At 39.9% G+C, this 17,797-nt stretch overlaps 1 protein-coding gene across 2 annotated transcripts in view; it reads left to right on the forward strand.

Annotated features, from left to right (window-relative positions):
- The window catches only part of ALMS1 (ALMS1 centrosome and basal body associated protein), a 113,404-nt gene that overhangs the window by 44,106 nt on the left and 51,501 nt on the right, over positions 1-17,797 (forward strand). For both annotated transcript variants that reach the window (XM_081156973.1, XM_081156974.1), the window contains 2 exons: positions 382-7,248; positions 8,301-8,431. In XM_081156973.1, coding sequence (XP_081013099.1) covers positions 382-7,248; positions 8,301-8,431 — 6,998 coding nt within the window. The remainder of the gene's footprint in view (positions 1-381; positions 7,249-8,300; positions 8,432-17,797) is intronic.

Consider the following 17,797-nt stretch of genomic DNA (forward strand, 5'->3'; position numbering starts at 1 on the left):
AGAAATATTTTTTCTTTTATACCAATGCTTAAACCCCCCCCACTAGTGGAATCTCATTCTCTGATGGGGGCCTAGGAATCAGTATTTTAAAAAAATCCTCACCCAAGGACATGTTTTTATTGCTTTAAGAGAGAGAGAGGAAGAGGGAGGAGCGGGAAGAGAGAGAGAGAAAGACATCCATCGATTGCCTCTCATATGCACCCTGACCAGTGATTGAACCTGCAACCTGGGTATGTGCCCTGATAGGGAGTCGAACCTGAGAAACCTGAGACCTTTTGGTGTATGGGACGGTGCTCCAACCAACTGAGCCACACCAGCCAGGGCAAGAAGTATTTTTCAATTCAAAAAATATATACTATTAACAAATTTATCTTTCTTTAGGAGATATTTCTAAAGGAGTCATAAGTAAAATTACTCAATCCAATTTGAAAGCCGACATCACTACCACTTCTGGAGAATCAGACATTGGATCTCATTTACCCTTGTCTTCTGAGGACTTTTCTCACTTGGCTGTAAGGTCTTCTGTGGAGAATACTGTTGGTCTGCATATTGAGTCTCTCAACCAACAGATATTGGCAAATGGTCATGTAACTGAAGAGACACTAAAAGTTTTAGACTCTGCTGAACCAGCTGATGAGAAGACTGGGATATCAACATTACCCTTTAGTTCCTACTCACTAAGAGAGAAGCCAAATAATTTCTTCCCACAGGTGTTGAGAGAAAGTCATCTAACTGAAGAGTCTCTAAGAGTTTCAGCGGTTCCTGAACCTGCTGACCAGAAGACCAACATATCTACAGTCCCTCCAAGTTCTTTCTTTCTTGGAGAGAAGCACAGTATTTTCTACCAACAGGCATTGCCAGATACTAATCAAACTGAAGAGGCTCCAAAAATTTCAGCTGTTCTTGGACCTGCTGACCAGAAGAGTGAGAAAACAACAGTACTTTCTAGTTCCTATTCACAAAGAGAAAAGCACGTTTTCTCTCAGCCACCACTGCCAGACAGTCATCTAACTGAACAGGCGCTGAAAGTTTCATTTGTTCCTGGACCAGCTGATCAATCAGCTGCGACACCAACAGTATCCTCTACTTTATACTCACATGGAGAGAAGCCCCATATTTCCTATCAACAGATATTGCCAGAAAGTCATCTAACTGAACAGAGTCTGAAAGTTTCTGCTGCTACTGGATCCACAGAGCAGAAAACGGGCATACCAATAGTGTCCTCTACTTACTCACATAGAGAGAAGCCCAGTATTTTCTACCAGCAAGAATTGCCAGAGGGTCATCTAACTGTACAGTCTCAACAAGCTGCAGCTGCTTTTGGATTTGCTGACCAGAAGACTGGGATACCAACAGGAACCTCTACTTCTTACTCACATGGAGAGAAGCCCAGTATTTTCTACCAGCAAGAATTGCCAGAGAGTCATCTAACTGAACAGTCTCAGCAAGTTGTAGCTGTCTCTGGATTCACTGACCAGAAGAGTGGGTTACCAACAGGAACCTCTACTTCTTACTCACGTGGAGAGAAGCCCCATATTTTTTATCAACAGACATTGCCAGAAAGTCATTTAACTGAAAAGGTTCTGAAAGTTTCTGCTACTCCTGGATCCACTGAGCAGAAAACAAGCATACCAATTGTATCCTCTACTTACTCACATAGAGAGAAGCCTCATATTTTCTACCAGCAACAGTTGCCAGAGAGTCATCTAACTGAACAGTCTCAACAAGCTGTAGCTGTTTCTGGGTTTGCTGACCAGAAGACTGGAATACCGACAGGAACCTCTACTTCTTACTCACGTGGAGAGAAGCCCAGTATTTTCTACCAGCAAGAATTGCCGGAGAGTCATCTAACTGAACAGTCTCAGCAAGTTGCAGCTGTCTCTGGATTCACTGACCAGAAGAGTGGGATACCAACAGGAACCTCTACTTCTTACTCACGTGGAGAGAAGCCCCATATTTTTTATCAACCAATATTGCCAGAGAGTCATCTAACTGAACAGTCTCAGCAAGTTGTAGCCGTCCCTGGATTCACTGACCAGAAGAGTGGGATACCAACAGGGACCTCTACTACTTACTCACGTGGAGAGAAGCCCCATATTTTTTATCAACAGATATTGCCAGAGAGTCATCTAACTGAACAGTCTCAACAAGTTGTAGCTGTTTCTGGATTCACTGACCAGAAGAGTGGGATACCAACAGGAACCTCTACTTCTTACTCACGTGGAGAGAAGCCCCATATTTTTTATCAACAGACATTGCCAGAAAGTCATTTAACTGAACAGGCTCTGAAAGTTTCAGCTGCTCCTGGACTTGTTGACCAGAAGAGTGGGATACCTACAGTAACCTCTACTTCTTACTTACATAGAGAGAAGCCCAATATTATCTACCAACAGGAGTTGCCAGTTAGTCATTTAACTAAAGAGGCTCAGAAAGTTCCAGCTATCCCTGGACTAGCTCAGCAGAAGACTGGGATACCAATAGCACCCCCTGCTTCCTACTCACCTAGAGAGAAGACCAGTTTTTTCTATCAGCAGGAGTTGCCAGATAGTCATCTAACTGAACAAGCTCTGAAAGTTTCAGCTGCTCCTGGACTTGCTGACCAGAAGAGTGGGATACCTACAGTAACCTCTACTTCTTACTTACATAGAGAGAAGCCCAATATTATCTACCAACAGGAGTTGCCAGTTAGCCAATTAACTATAGAGGCTCAGAAAGTTCCAGCTATCCCTGGACTAGCTCAGCAGAAGACTGGGATACCAATAGCACCCCCTACTTCCCACTCACCTACAGGGAAGACCAGTTTTTTCTATCAGCAGGAGTTGCCAGACAGTCATCTAACTGAACAGGCTCAGAGAATTTCATTTCTTTCTGGACCAGCTGACCAGAACACTGGGATACAAACAGTACTATCTAGTGCCTACCCACATGGAGAAAAACCCATTGTTTATTACCAGCAGGAGTTTCCAGATAGTCATCTAACTGAAGAGGCTCTAAAAGTTTCATCTGTTCTGGAACCAGCTAAGCAGAACACTGGGATACCATCAGGATCCTCTGGGGCCTACTCATTTGAAGAGAAGCCCAATATTTTTTACCAACAGGGATTGCCAGACAATCATTTAACTGAACAGGCTCAGAAAGTTTTAATTCTTCCTGAACCAACTGAACAGAAGACTGGGATACCAATAGTAACCTCTACTTCTTACTCACATAGAGAGAAGCCCTTTATTTCCTACCCACAGGGCTTGCCAGACAGTCATTTACCTGAAGAGGCTCTAAAAGTTATAGCTGTTCCTGGGCTAGCTGAACAGAAGACTGGGTTGCCATCAGAACCTTCTAGTTCCTACTCACATAGAGAGAAGCCCATTATTTTTTATCCACAGGCCTTACCAAACACTCACCTCACTGAAGAGGCCCTGAAAGTTTCTATCATTTCTGGACCAGCTGACCAGAAGACTGGGATACCAACATTACCTTCTACTTCCTATCCACCTAGAGAGAAGCATATTATTATCTCATCACAGGCCTTGCCAGATAGTCACCTACTTGAAGAGGCTCTAAAAGTTTCAACTGTTTCTGAACTAGCTGACCAGAAAACTGCGTTGCCATCAGAACCTCCTACTTCCTACTCACATAGAGAAAAGCCCATTCTTTTCTACCAAGAGTTGCCAGATAGTCATCTAACTGAAGAGGGTCTGAAAGTCTCAGCTGTTCCTGGAACAGGTGATCAGAAGATTGGGATACCAACAGTACCTCCAAGCTCCTACTCACTTGGAGGGAAGTCCATTATTTTTTACCCACAGGCCTCACCAGATAGACATCTCACAGAAGAGGCTCTGAATGTTTCAGCTTCTCCTGGACCAGTTGACCAGAAGACTGGGTTACCTACAGTCTCCTCTCCTTCCTACTCTCATAGAGAGAAGCCCTTTATTTTCTACCCACAGTCCTTGCCAGATGGTCAGCTAACTGAAGAGGCTCTGAATGTTTCAGCTTCTCCTGGACCAGTTGACCAGAAGACTGGGTTACCTACAATCTCCTCTCCTTCCTACTCTCTTAGAGAGAAGCCCTTTATTTTCTACCCACAGTCCTTGCCAGATGGTCAGCTAACTGAAGAGGCTCTGAATGTTTCAGCTTCTCCTGGACCAGTTGACCAGAAGACTGGGTTACCTACAATCTCCTCTCCTTCCTACTCTCATAGAGAGAAGCCCTTTATTTTCTACCCACAGTCCTTGCCAGATGGTCAGCTAACTGAAGAGGCTCTGAATGTTTCAGCTTCTCCTGGACCAACTGACCAGAAGACTGGGTTACCTACAATCTCCTCTCCTTCCTACTCTCATAGAGAGAAGCCCTTTATTTTCTACCCACAGTCCTTGCCAGATGGTCAGCTAACTGAAGAGGCTCTGAATGTTTCAGCTTCTCCTGGACCAACTGACCAGAAGACTGGGTTACCTACAATCTCCTCTCCTTCCTACTCTCATAGAGAGAAGCCCTTTATTTTCTACCCACAGTCCTTGCCAGATGGTCAGCTAACTGAAGAGGCTCTGAATGTTTCAGCTTCTCCTGGACCAATTGACCAGAAGACTGAGTTACCTACAATCTCCTCTCCTTCCTACTCTCATAGAGAGAAGCCCTTTATTTTCTACCCACAGTCCTTGCCAGATGGTCAGCTAACTGAAGAGGCTCCGAATGTTTCAGCTTCTCCTGGACCAACTGACCAGAAGACTGGGTTACCTACAATCTCCTCTCCTTCCTACTCTCATAGAGAGAAGCCCTTTATTTTCTACCCACAGGCCTTGCCAGTTGATCAGCTAACTGAAGAGGCTCTGAAAGTTACAGCTGTTCCTGAGCCAGGTGACCAGAATACTGGAATAGCAGTAGTGACCTCTACTTCCTACTCGAATAAAGAGAAGCCCATTAATTTCTATCAACAGGCTGTGCCAGATAGTCGGCTAACTGTAGAGGTTCTGAAAGTTTCAGCTGTTCCTGAACCAGGTGACCAAAGTACCAGAAAATCAACATTAGCCTCTGCTTCTTACTCACATAGAGAAAAGCCTATTATTTCTTACCAACAGGAGTTGCCAGGTAGTCATCTATCTGTAGAGGCTCTGAAAGTGTTAGGTGTTCCCGGAATAGCTGACCAGAAGACTGGGATACCTACAGTAGCATCAATTTCTTATTCATATAGAGAAAAGCCCGTCATCTCTTATGAGCAAGATCTCACTAAAGAGGCCTTAAAAGTTTTAGGGGTTTCTGGACCAGATGACCAGAAAACTGGCATACCAGTAGTAACCTCTACTTCTTACTCTCCTGGAGAGAAGCCCATCATTTCTTATCAGCAGGAGTTGCCAGATCATAATGAAGATGCTTCAAAACTTTTAGTTGTTCCTGGAGCAGTTGACCAGAAGACTGGTATACAAATTGTGCCCTCTTCCTACTCACATAGAGAGGGCCCCATCTTCCCTTACCAGAAGGAATTGCCAGATATTACTGAAAACACTTTGGAAGTTTCAGCTATTCCTGGACCAACCGACCAGAAGACTGGGATACGAATAATTCCTTCAGGTCCCTACTCATACAGAGAAAAGGGCAGTATTTTTTACCAGGAGTTGCCAGATACTACTGAAGAAGCTTTAAAAGTTTTTGCTCTTCCTGGACCAGCTGACCAGAAGACTGAGATACCAGCAGGAACTTCTAGTTCTTACTCACATAAAGAGAAACCCAGGATTTCAACTGTGATTTTACCGGGTGACCAGAAGACTGAGTTACCAACCGCTCCCCTTATTTCCTATTCACATAAAGAGAAGCCCAAGAATTTAACTGTGATTGGACCAGACGACCAGCAGACTCCATTACTGACAGTTTTTCGTAATTCTTATTCTCAGAGAATAAAGCCCAGTGTTTTCTTTAAACAGCATTTGCCAGGTAGACTTCATAGTGAAGATATTTCAAAGATTTCATCTGTTCCTGAATCAACTGATATGAATTCTGGGGTACCAATACCTCTTTCTAGTTCCTCTTCACAGAGAGAGAAATCTGATATTGTCTACCCACAGGAATTGCCAGACAAACTTCTAACTGAAGATGTACTGACAGTATCAACGATTCCTGTACCAGCGGGCCAGAAAACTGTATTACCATCAGTTCCTCCTAGTTTTTTTTCACATAGGGAGAAACCAAATAAATTCTATCAACAGGATTTGCCAGATAGACGTCTAACTAAAGATGCCCTGAAGTTTTCAAGTGGTCTTGGTCAAGCTGATCAGATTACTGGGTTATCAACAGTTCACCCTGGTACTTATTCACATAGTGAGAAGCATAAACTTGTTTCAGACCATGTCCAAAGGCTAATAGATAATTTGGACTCTTCTAACTCTAGTATTATCTCAAACGATATGCCCTTAAATTCTCAAGCTGATGGTAGAGTTGTAATAAATAAAGCAGAACCTTCGGGTTTTAAAGATATTAGCTCTGAGGAATTCCAGGATACAGATAATGGTTCTAAAACTCTTAAAGAGATTCGGACACTTTTGATGGAGGCAGAAAATATAGCACTGAAACGATGCAATTTTCCTGCTCCCCTTGTACCTTTCAGAGATGTTAATGATATTTCATTTATTCAATCTAAGAAGGTTGTTTGCTTCAAAGAACCCCCTACAACTGATGAATCTAATGTTGATTTGCCTCAGAGACAGCCATTCACAGAGGAGAATCCATACAACAAGTATATTCAGAAAGATACTAGCACACAGTCAAATCTGAAATGCCAGAGAGGCATTGAAAATTGGGAGTTTATTAGTTCAACTACAGTTAGAAGTCCTCTACAGGAAGCAGAAAGCAGAGCGAGAGTGGCATTAGACGAAACCCTAAGGCAATATAAAGCAGCCAGATCTGTAATGAGATCTGAACCTGAAGGGTATAGTGGAACCCTTGGGAATAAAATTCTTATCCCTATGATGACTATCATAAAAAGTGATTCAAGTAGTGAAGCAAGTTCCTGCTCTTGGGACAGTAATTCCTTAGAGTCAGTTTCTGATGTTCTTCTAAATTTATTTCCATATGCTTCACCGAAGACAAGCATGACAGAGAGCAGAGAGGAAGAGGGTGTGTCAGAGAGTGATGATGGGGGTGGTAGTAGTGTAGATTCATTGGCTGCACATGTGAAAAACCTTCTGAAATGTGAATCCTCATTGAATCATGCTAAACAAATACTCAGAAATGCAGAGGAAGAGGAATGTCGGGTACGCGCACGAGGTAAGAACTGATTGTTATAAAGGCAGATGAAGCTTATAAACATTGCAGTTTAATAATTAAAGTTAAGTGTTTGGTGTTCTAAATTTATTTTGTAGAACTGTTAGGATGATTGCATTTTCTACTACAATCCAGAATAAGCCCATTTAATCAATAATGTAGCTAAATCATAGTATTAATAGTGCTAGTCTGAGTTTAGGGTCTTAAGTAAGTTCTGATGTCTGAAGGAGAGGAGAGTAAGGAGATGGCTTGAGTTTCCAAACTCCCAAAGCTCTCATGTTTTCCCTAATCCTCCCATTATAGTATCCTTATTTTGGAGATAGAAAACAAAACCCAGTTTACTCTGCTCTAAATCATTGTATCATAAAACTACATATACTTTTTCATCCCCTTTGCTAATAACATTCTTGGAGTAGATCTTAGGTAGACACTGGAAAAAACTAATCACAGTATTTCATACTAAAACTTGGATTAGAGGTCTGAAAGAGAATATTTGTTAATCCTTTTAATCTCTAATAGTAGAACTCCATTAAAAAAGAAAAAAATCTTTAGGACAATGTGGGGAATATATTTTGAAGGATAACTTATAAACAAGCTAGACCTACCTGGGAATCTTTCCTTGAGATCAACTACCTAAACCGTTCCTTTTATCACTTAAGTATATTTTGATTCTCAAAAAAATTCCCAAGTTTTGTTTGTTTTAAAATATCAGCTCTTGTGGAAGTGGCAGTAACTGTAGCAGGAGCTAATGGAGAAGGCAAAGGGACTGTTCTGATTAGAAGGAAGATTAAGATAAAAATGATTAAATACCCTATTTAAAGTGGCCTTTTTGGAGAAAAATCTGTAAAATGTGGTTTTAAAAAATAAAACTCTCCAATGAAATGATCTCTCTCAAGAACTTCTAATAGTTTGTCATATAATTTAGAGCACACACTTTTTGCTAAGCATGTGATAAGCATAAATTAGATAGAATGATCTTCTGTGCTCTTATAATCACTGACAAATTATCACTTTTGCATTGTATTATCTCAAGTGTGTTTATACTTTCTTTCCAGCCTGGAATCTGAAGTTTAATATGGCTCGTGAGTGTGGCTACTCCCTTTCAGAATTAAATGAAGATGACCGGAGAAAAGTAGAAGAAATCAAAGCAAAGTTGTTTAGTCATGAGAGAGCTGACTTGTCCAAGGTATGAAATAAATCTAGAAATGAAAAAAGAAAATGTGAAAGAAAGGGTAATAGAATTTGGATCTCTTACCTGGGCATTGATGACTGGCTAAGTCACTGATAGTATTTGGCTTAAAGTGTTAGGAGTCTTCTTTAAAAGTTAAGATTAAGGATTAGATTCTGTAGGTTTTGATTAATTCCAAATTCGTCTATTGAAAAAAATTTACCTCCTTTGGAAAATAAGAGGATTTGTTTTATCAATATATTGTTGTCACTCTTATTTTCTCTCGAGGGTGATATCTTGTGACGCAGATCAAGTCCAGCTATTTTCAGATGTATATCCTCTGCTTAGGAACACAGAGGATAGCTTTTTAATAGCTTATGTATAAATCACTTTCTTTTTAATAGTACTTATTTTCCTTCTATTGTAAACCGTTTCGTGAATAGAAACTAGATATAAAATGTATATAAGGAATAAAGTAAAATTAATTCCTGTATATTAGTCATTCATCTTGAGAAATAGAATGTTACCAAATGACACTGAAGCTCTGTGTGTTCCCTTTCCCAGTCATACTCTTCTACTACTTATCCTGACATGTATTGATTTTCTTGCTGTTCCGTATAGTTTTCTTTTATTATTATTATTTTAAAATATATTTTTATTGATTTCAGAGAGAAGAAGGGAGAGGGAGAGAGAGATAGAAAGATCGGTGATGAGAGAGTCATTGATTGGCTGCCTCCTGCATGCCCCCAATTGGGGATTGAGCCCGAAACCTGGGCCTGGGCCCTAACAAGGAATCAAACTGTGATCTCCTGGATCCTAGGCTAACGCTCAACCGCTGAGCCACGCCTGGCCGGGCCAGTATAGTTTTGAACTCTATAAAAGGTGGAATTAACATGGTATATATGCTTACGAGAATTGTGTTTTTCATATAATCTTAGGTTTTTGAGATTTTATGTAGCTATACATAGTTTTAGTTTATTTCTCTAAGTATTCAGTGTGAGAAATGATCATTGTTTATCCATTTTCTTGTTGCTGGACATTTGGTCTGCTATTATGAATAGTAATAGAGTGTAATAATACCTGTCTTAAAGGGTTTTGGTATGGCTTGCATGAGATAAAGTCTATAAAATGCTTATTAGAATGTGTGATATCTGATTAGTGCTCAAAAATTTTAGCTGTTATTATTAATCCTGTTAAAGTCAATATAGCTATCATATGTGTAGACTTTATTGTCTAATTCATACATTTTCTTAGAAAATAGTTCATCAGAGATATAACATAGTTATTTGACATATCAATTTTGGAAAAGTTTTTAAAAGTATAAATTAGGTTGGATTTTACATTTACATATATGCTTATGAAAAACAAAATTAACAAATAATGGATAATTTGTTGCTTCTGTTTAAAAGTACGTATTTCTCCCAGTGATCTGTATTTCCTTGTTTCTTTAATCTTCATATACTGATGTTTTGAGACCGCCTCCGCAATCAAATTTCCTTTCTTTGGGCAGACTCTAGTTTGTATTCCTCTTAAACACAGTGGGGTTTTTTTTTGTGTGTGTTTTTTTGTTTTTTTTTAAATAAAGTTTTTATTGATCTCAGAGAGAGGAAGGGAGAGGGAGAGAGAGAAACATCAATACTGAGAGAGGGTCATTGATCGGCTGGCTCCTGCACGCACTTCACTGGGGATTGAGCCCAAACCCAAGCATGTGCCCCAACCAGGAGTCAACCCATGATTTATAGTGGTCTTTTAAAATTGCTGACCAGATTTCTGTTCCCATTGCTTGTACATATAATTCTTTTCAGTTGTACTGTGTTTCTTCTTCTTGGTTTTATATTAATGTTCAAGACTCTTGGAATGATTTTTAATTTCAATTAGATCATCTAATATATTAAATATCCCTATTATATTAAATATCCCTAGCTGGTTTTGCTCAGTGGTTAGAGCATCAGCCTGCGGATTGATGGGTCCTGGGTTAGATTCTGGCCAAGGTCATGTATCTCTCGGTTGCAGGCTTGGTCCCCACCCTGGTCAGGATGCGTGAGGGACGCAACCAATTGATGTGTCTGTCTCACATCAATGTTCTTCTATCTCTCTCTTTCTCTCTCTCCCTCTCTTTCCCTTTTTCCCCTCTCTCTTCTCCTTTCACTCTCTCTGAAAAGCAATGGAAAAAATATCCTCAGGTAGGGATTAAAAAACAATTTTAATATCTCTCTAGCTTTGTGCCATTTATGTATTAACTTTTTGTCCATACATTTGATAAAAATGTTTACTAAGACATGGTCATTGGGGGAAAGTCTAAAACTTTTTTTTTTAATGTTTTAATTTATCTTTATTGTCAAAAGTATTACAGATGTCTCTTTTCCTCCCATTGATCCCCTCTACTCTGAACCCCCACTCCTTCCAGGCCTTTACCACACTATTGTCTGTGTCCAGGGGTTATGCATATATGCATATAAGTTCTTAGGTTAATCTCTTCCCACCTACCCACCCCTGCTTTTCTTCTGAAATTTATCAATCTGTTCCATGCTTCTATGTCTCTGGATCTATTTTGTTCATTGGTTTATTTTTCATTAGATTCTACATATGAGTAAGATCATGTGATATTTGTCTTTTTCTGACTGGCTTATTTTGCTTAGCTTAATACTCTGCAGGTCCCACCATGCTGTCTCAAAGGGTAAGGGATCCTTCTTTTTTACAACTGCATAGTATTCCATGATGTAAATGTCAGAGAAGATGCTTGATAACAATTTCAGTTTTCTTGAACTCGTAGGGACTTGTTTTGTATCCTAACATGTGGTCTAACTTTGAAAATGTCCCATGTGCACTTGAGGAAAATGTATATTCTGAAGCTTGGGGTGAAATGTTCTGTAAATGTCAATGAAATACATCTGATCAGGTGTCATTTACAGTCACTGTTTCCTTGTTGATTTTTTTGTCTGGAATATCTATCTAATAAAGTCAGTGGGGTGTGGAAGTCCCCTACCATGACTGTATTGCTGTCGATCTTTCCCTTAAAGTCCTCCAATTTGGTTTTTTCCCAGCCTGTGTGAGTCTTTTGTTCTGAGGTGAGTCTCTTGTAGACAGCATATATTTGGGTCATATTTTCTTATCCATTCAGCTACCCTATGTCTTTTGATTGGAGTATTTAATCCATTTACATTTAAGGTTATTATTATTGCCATTTTAATTCTTTATGCTTATGTTTCTCTATTTTAACTTCTTATTACAGCAGTTCCTTTAACATTTCTTGCAATGCTGGTTTGGTGGCAATAAATTCCTTTAGCCTTTTTTTGTCTGGGAAGCTCTTTATTTCACCATCTATTTTGAATGATAGCCTTGCTGGATCGTGTAGTCTTGGTTTTAGATCCTTGTTTTGCATTACCTTGAATACTTCATGCCATTCCCTTCTGGCTTGTAGAGTTTCTGATGAGAAGTCAGCTGACAGCCTTATGGGAGCTCCTTTGTATGTAACAAATTGCTTTTTTCTTTTTGCCTTTAAGATTCTCTCTTTGTCTTGAATTTTTGGCATTTTAAGGATGATGTGTCTGGGTATGGGCCTCTTTGGGTTCTCCTTGCTTGGGACTCACCTGAACTTGTGTGACTTTTCCCTTGACCAGGTTAGGGAAGTTTTCTGCCATTATTTCTTCAAACAGGTTCTCTAACCCTTGCTTACTTTCGGCCTCTCCTGGCATTCCTATGATGCGAATATTGTTACATTTCATGTTGTCCTGCAGCTCCCTTAAGCTGTCCTCCTGATTTTTAATTGTTTTTTCTTTTTGGTTCTCTGATTGAGGGATTTTTTTCTACCTTGTCTTGTAAGTTGCTGATCTGATCCTCAGCTTCCCCTAATCTGCTCTTTATTCCTTTCAGTGTATTTTTTTAATTTCTACTATGTCATTCTTAATTTCCTTCATGGTTTCCATATCTTCTCTCATGCTGTTGAGCATCCTTATGATAAGTATTCTGAACTCTATATCTGATAGATTGCTTATCTCCATTTCACTTCTCTCTTCTTCTGGAGAATTCTCTTGTCCTTCATTTGAGGCTTGTTTTTTTGTTTCCCAATTTTGTCTGCCTATTTGGGTTTGTTTTTATGTATTAGGTAGATCTGCCAGGACTCCCAAACTTCTGGATAGTCTTTGGTACAGACCAATGTCATACGCTGTTTGTGACTGGTTTTGAGAACCCTGTTTGAAGCTTTTCGCAATCTATGTCTTGTGGCTCCCTCTTCCGGGGCTTGGTGCATTTGGAAAGGACCAAGATATGCAACAAGGTCTGCTTTTCCGAGCCCTGGGTTCAGAAGCAGATCAGGCAAAGACTCAAAGAACTCAGAGGCTGATTGTTATTTAGTTTCTTAAAAAGCCTCAGCCTGTAGACCACAGCAATCCGTAATCTCCACAGGGTGGTGAGAAGTTTTCAACGGGTGGGACAGTTGCTTACCCCCCAGGCAAAAACTGCTTGGATGGTAAATGTCTGCCTGAGAAAGATATCTCTGCCTTATGGGGAAATGACTCAGCACAGGAATCCAGACCGGTGATCTCTGAGCTCTATCTCCAGAGTCCACAACTCTGGATTCTCCTCACACAGCTCTAGTCCATTCTGCTCTCTCTCTGCTGGAGCCCGATGTGAGCAGCAGCACACGAAGCTTTGTGGGTTTGCCCTTTAAGAGGGTGCCTACATTTCCAGCCATCTCTCCCTGGCAGACAACCCCACTGCTTTTCACAGCCAGATGCTATGTGGGCCCCTTTCTCAGTTCTGGTGCTTTGGGCTGGGTGCCCAGCTTGGGGTTTAGACTCCAGAGATTTCAGTGGGAACCTCCCCACAGCTGAAATATCCCTCTGGGACTTCAGCTACTGCCTGTAGGAGCTCAGCCATCCCTTTCTCGCCTCTGCACTCCCTACCAACCTCTGTGCAGTCTCCACTTTTTGTCCTTGGTTATGAGGTTTCTCTCCAGCTAGTCTTCAGTTGATTATTCAGGATGGTTTTTCTGTATTTTAGTTGTAATTCCAGTTTGGTCCTGGAAGAGTGTCAGTGTAGCTTCCACTTAATCTGCTGCCATCTTGGAAAGCTCAATTCTAAAACTTTGAATAAGATGTTTCTCACAAGTGGGGTGGGTACTTACCATTTGCCATTTTATATTTGACTTTCTTCAATCTGTTATCTCAGTGATTATGAATACATTTTTTCTAGTATGACTTGTTCTTTTTTTTAATCCTTACCAAAGGTTATGTTTCTATTGATTTTGGCGGGGGGAGAGAAATATCGATAGGTCGCCTCCCATACACTCCTTGATCGGGTATTGAACCCACAACCAAGGTATGTGCCCTGACCAGAAATCTAACCCACATCCTTCTGGTGTATAGGATGATGCTTCAATCAACTGAGCCACCTGCCAAGGGCTTAGACAATTGACTTTTAAAGCAATTATTGATATAGTGGGTTAGTATCTTCCACATTCATTATTGTTTTCTACTTGTTGCCCTTATGCTTTGTTTCTGTTTTCGTCTACCACTCTTTCTGCCTTTTGTGGTTTGAAGTTGAGCATTTTATGATTACATTTTCTCTCTTTTCTTAGCATATCAGTTATAGATGTATAGATGTATTTTTTACATTTTTAGCGGTTGCCCTAGAATTGGTATCATATACTTACTACATCAATTTCAAATAACACTGTACTACTTCACAGGTAGTGTGAGTACCTTCTAATAGAATAATCCTAATTCTTCCTTCCTGTCGTGTCATTTCTGTCAATCATTACAAACACACACGCATGCATAGCAATATTTCAAACTATTTTTTGTTAGATCAATTCAGTATAAGAAAAAAGTTTTGTTTTTTTACCTTAACTTATTCTTTCTTTGATGCTTTCTTTATGTAGATCTGTTTGTTTTTTTACCTACATTTTTCTCTGTAAAGTTCTTCTGTTAACATTTGTTGCCTGGCAGGTCTGCTGGCACAAGTTCCCTCAATTTTAGATTGTCTGAGAAAGTCTTATTTCTCCTTCAGTTTGAAGGGTAGTTTCATAAGGTATAGAATTCAAAGTTGGTGGGGGGTTTTTCTCTCAACACTTTAAATACTTTATTCTCCTTGCTTACATGATTTCTGCAGAGAAGTCAGATGTAATTCTTTGCTTCTCTGTAGATAAAGTGTGTTTTCTTTTGGGATTTTTTTCTTTATCTTTGATTTACTTTGAGAATGTTATATCTAGGTGTAGCTTTCCTGGTTTTGTAGGTGTGTTTTGTTTGTTTTTTTTGGTCATATATCCTGCTAGGTGTTCTTTGAAATTCCTGGATTGGTATTTTGGTGTCTGACATTAATTTGGGGAAGTTCTTCATTATTGTTTTCTTTTCAAATAGTTCTGTTTCTTCTCTTTTTGGTATTTCTGTTGCTAATGTATTAATATCTTGTCCTAAAGTCCTTTGATATTTTGGTCTGGGCTTGTTTTTTTTCCTTTTTCCTTTTTAGTTTCGGAGGTTTCTGTTGAGCTGTCTTGAAGCTAAAGATTCTTGCCTTGGCCATGTGCAGTCTACTAAAGAGCATATCAAAGCATTCTTCATTTCTTTTACACTGTTTTTGATCTCTAGCATTTCTTTTTTCATTCTTTCTTAGGATTTTCATTTCTCTGCTTACATTGTGTTTGTGTTCTTGCATGCTGTTCACTTCATCCATTAGAGCCCTTAGCATATTAATCAGTTATTTTAAATTTCTTGTCTGGTAATTCCAACATTCTTGCCATATCTGGTTTTATGCTTCCTGTCTCTTGAAATAATTGTTTTGCTTTGTAGTATGCTGTGTTGTGGAGCCTGTAGTTGGTGTTTTGTATTAAAAATATGCAGATTATGACCTCTTGAATGAGTAGGCACATGCCACCCACATGGGGTAGGCAGGTAGCTTTCGCAGCATCAGAGCTCCCACTTTGGGGAATTGAAAACCTCCGGGGTCATTTTAATTGAAGGCGCAGTTTTAATACACTCACACAAAGGAAGTAAAATCACAAGAGTTATTACTTACAAATCTCAGAAGCCTGAGTAGGGTGCATTGAGCTGGGGGAAGGACAGGTCATGAGCAGAAGATAGAGAGCAGGTTAGCACTTATTACTTATAAGGTGTTGATGTGGAGGTTGCTGACTTTTCACAGGCTCAACTCTAAGTGCTTAGTTTCAAAGATGCCCTAGAAGAAACAAAGAGGGAAATTCTGGCAGGAATCCTAAACTCAGGGCCTTATCTAACTGTCTATACTCTGGGTGTAAGCAGGATTGTCATACTGTAAAATGCCTAGGCAGCAATTCAAAATAGCTGTTTTCTCATCACAATTGACCCTGTGATGCCTAGGCATTAGTCCTTGGGGAAAATCAAGGGCACTGTCTAGATGGTAGAGATATTAACAGCCACTGGCAGGGTTTTGGTCACCTAAACCCTGGGAACATTTGAGTAAAGCAAAAATGCCAATCAAGAACATCAATAGATAAATGATAGTTTGAAATTCTGTTCGTAACCATCCCCTCATTTGTTGGGGTGCAGCAAGAAAATAAATCAAAGCCCATGGATAAGGTTAAGGTAGGTATTTTTTTGTTGTTATTGTGAATCCTCACCTGAGGATATTTTTCCATTTAGTTTTAGAGAGAGTGGGAGGGAGGGAGAAGGGGAGAGAGAGAGAAACATCGATGTGAGAGACACATTGATTGATTGCCTCCTGCACGCACCCTGACTTGGGGCAGGGATCGAACCTGCAACTCAGGTATGTGCCCTTGACCAGGAATAGAACCATTAATCTTTGTCAGGAACCAGCCTGAGTAACGAACAAACCTGAGTTCGAGTGGTGGGAATGAAAGAGACAGACAAAGTTATGGGATCAGGAGAACTGCCCTCTGGCAAGGACCAGCCCCAAATGGCTTCAATGCCTTTATTGTATAGTAAGTGACAAACAATTGGTAATGAGGTGAGCGTGATACAAAATAGTTCCTTCAAGGCTGCATAAACACTCTTTCAGAGTAAATTGCCTTCTGGGTGAGTCCAGACCTTGATATTTCCTTATCTCAGATAGCAAACCTCCTCAAGGGTAATAGTGGGGAGGGTTGAGTCCTTGACTGCAGACCCTCAGGCGACATGGACCATGTCCAGACACTTCACTGGCTACCAACAAATCTTGTCTCTATTTTTATAATTTTGGCATTGCAAGAATGTCATATAAATGAAATCTTGTAGTATGTAACCCTTTGGTATTGGCATTTTTCACTGAGCATAATTTTCTGGGTAATATTTGAGTTGTTGAGTGTATCAATAGTCTGTTCCTTGTTATTACTGTGTAGTGTTCCATGGTATGGATGTAACAGTTTGTTTAAATATGCACCTATTGAATGACATCTTGTTTGTTTTCCAGTTTGGGGCTGTTACAAATAAAACTGCTATAAACATGTGCAGGTTTTTGGTGAATGTAAGTCTTTGTTTTTGTGAGGTAAATTCCCAGAAGTGCTATTGCTTGGTCATATGGTAGTTGTATGTTTAGTTTTTTGAGAAACTGCCACACCATTTTCTAGGGTGGTTGTACCATTTTACATTCCCACCAGTAATGTGTGAATGAGTCCATTACTCCTCACCTGCATTTTGTATTTTCTCTATTTTTTTATTTTAGCCATTCTGATAGGTTTGTAGTGATATCTCATTGTGGTTTTAATTTGCGTTTTCTTTATTATTCTGATGTTGAACATCTTTTCATGCTTGTATGTTGGATATAAGTCTTCTATTGGATATAGATTTGCAAATATTTTCCATTTGGTAGCTGGGAAGGATTGGGGCACCTCATTACTGCTGAGTGAAAATGGAAGTCTGGTCTTCCTATGTGGTTTCCACTGACACCACAGGGAGGAGTAGCTTCGTACCAGCCAGCAGGGGTAAAAATAAGTCCTAGGCTCTTACTTAGTCATTTCTAATACCATAATCTTGGCTTGAGGGTGCTTCATTATAGTTTTGCAAGGGTAGAAGTCTATGCTTCTCACTTAGACTTTCGCCACATTTTTTTTCTGTAGTGGTTGCTGAAATAGATCAGTTTTTGTCTAAAAGTTTTGTCTTTTTTTAATTCTTACTCAAGGATATGTGTGTTTTTTATTTATTTGAGAGAGAGAGAGAGAAGCATCGATCTGTTGTCTCCCATTATATGCCCCAACCAGGGACTGAACCCACAACCTTTTTTGTGTACGGGACAACACTCAGCCAACTGAGCCACTAGCCAGGGCAAAATTTTCTGTCTTGTTAGACTTCACCTTTACTGGGGCTAATGAGAGTAGGTTTTTTGTTAGAGTGTTTGTCTGTGCCCTTCGTTCCTGGGTTGCTGGCTTCTTCAGATCCAAATCTGGGATATATGAGGTAAAAAGAAAACCCAGGG

This window comes from Miniopterus schreibersii (genome assembly GCF_964146895.1).
Source record: "Miniopterus schreibersii genome assembly, chromosome: 13".
Taxonomy (NCBI): Eukaryota; Metazoa; Chordata; class Mammalia; order Chiroptera; family Miniopteridae; genus Miniopterus; species Miniopterus schreibersii.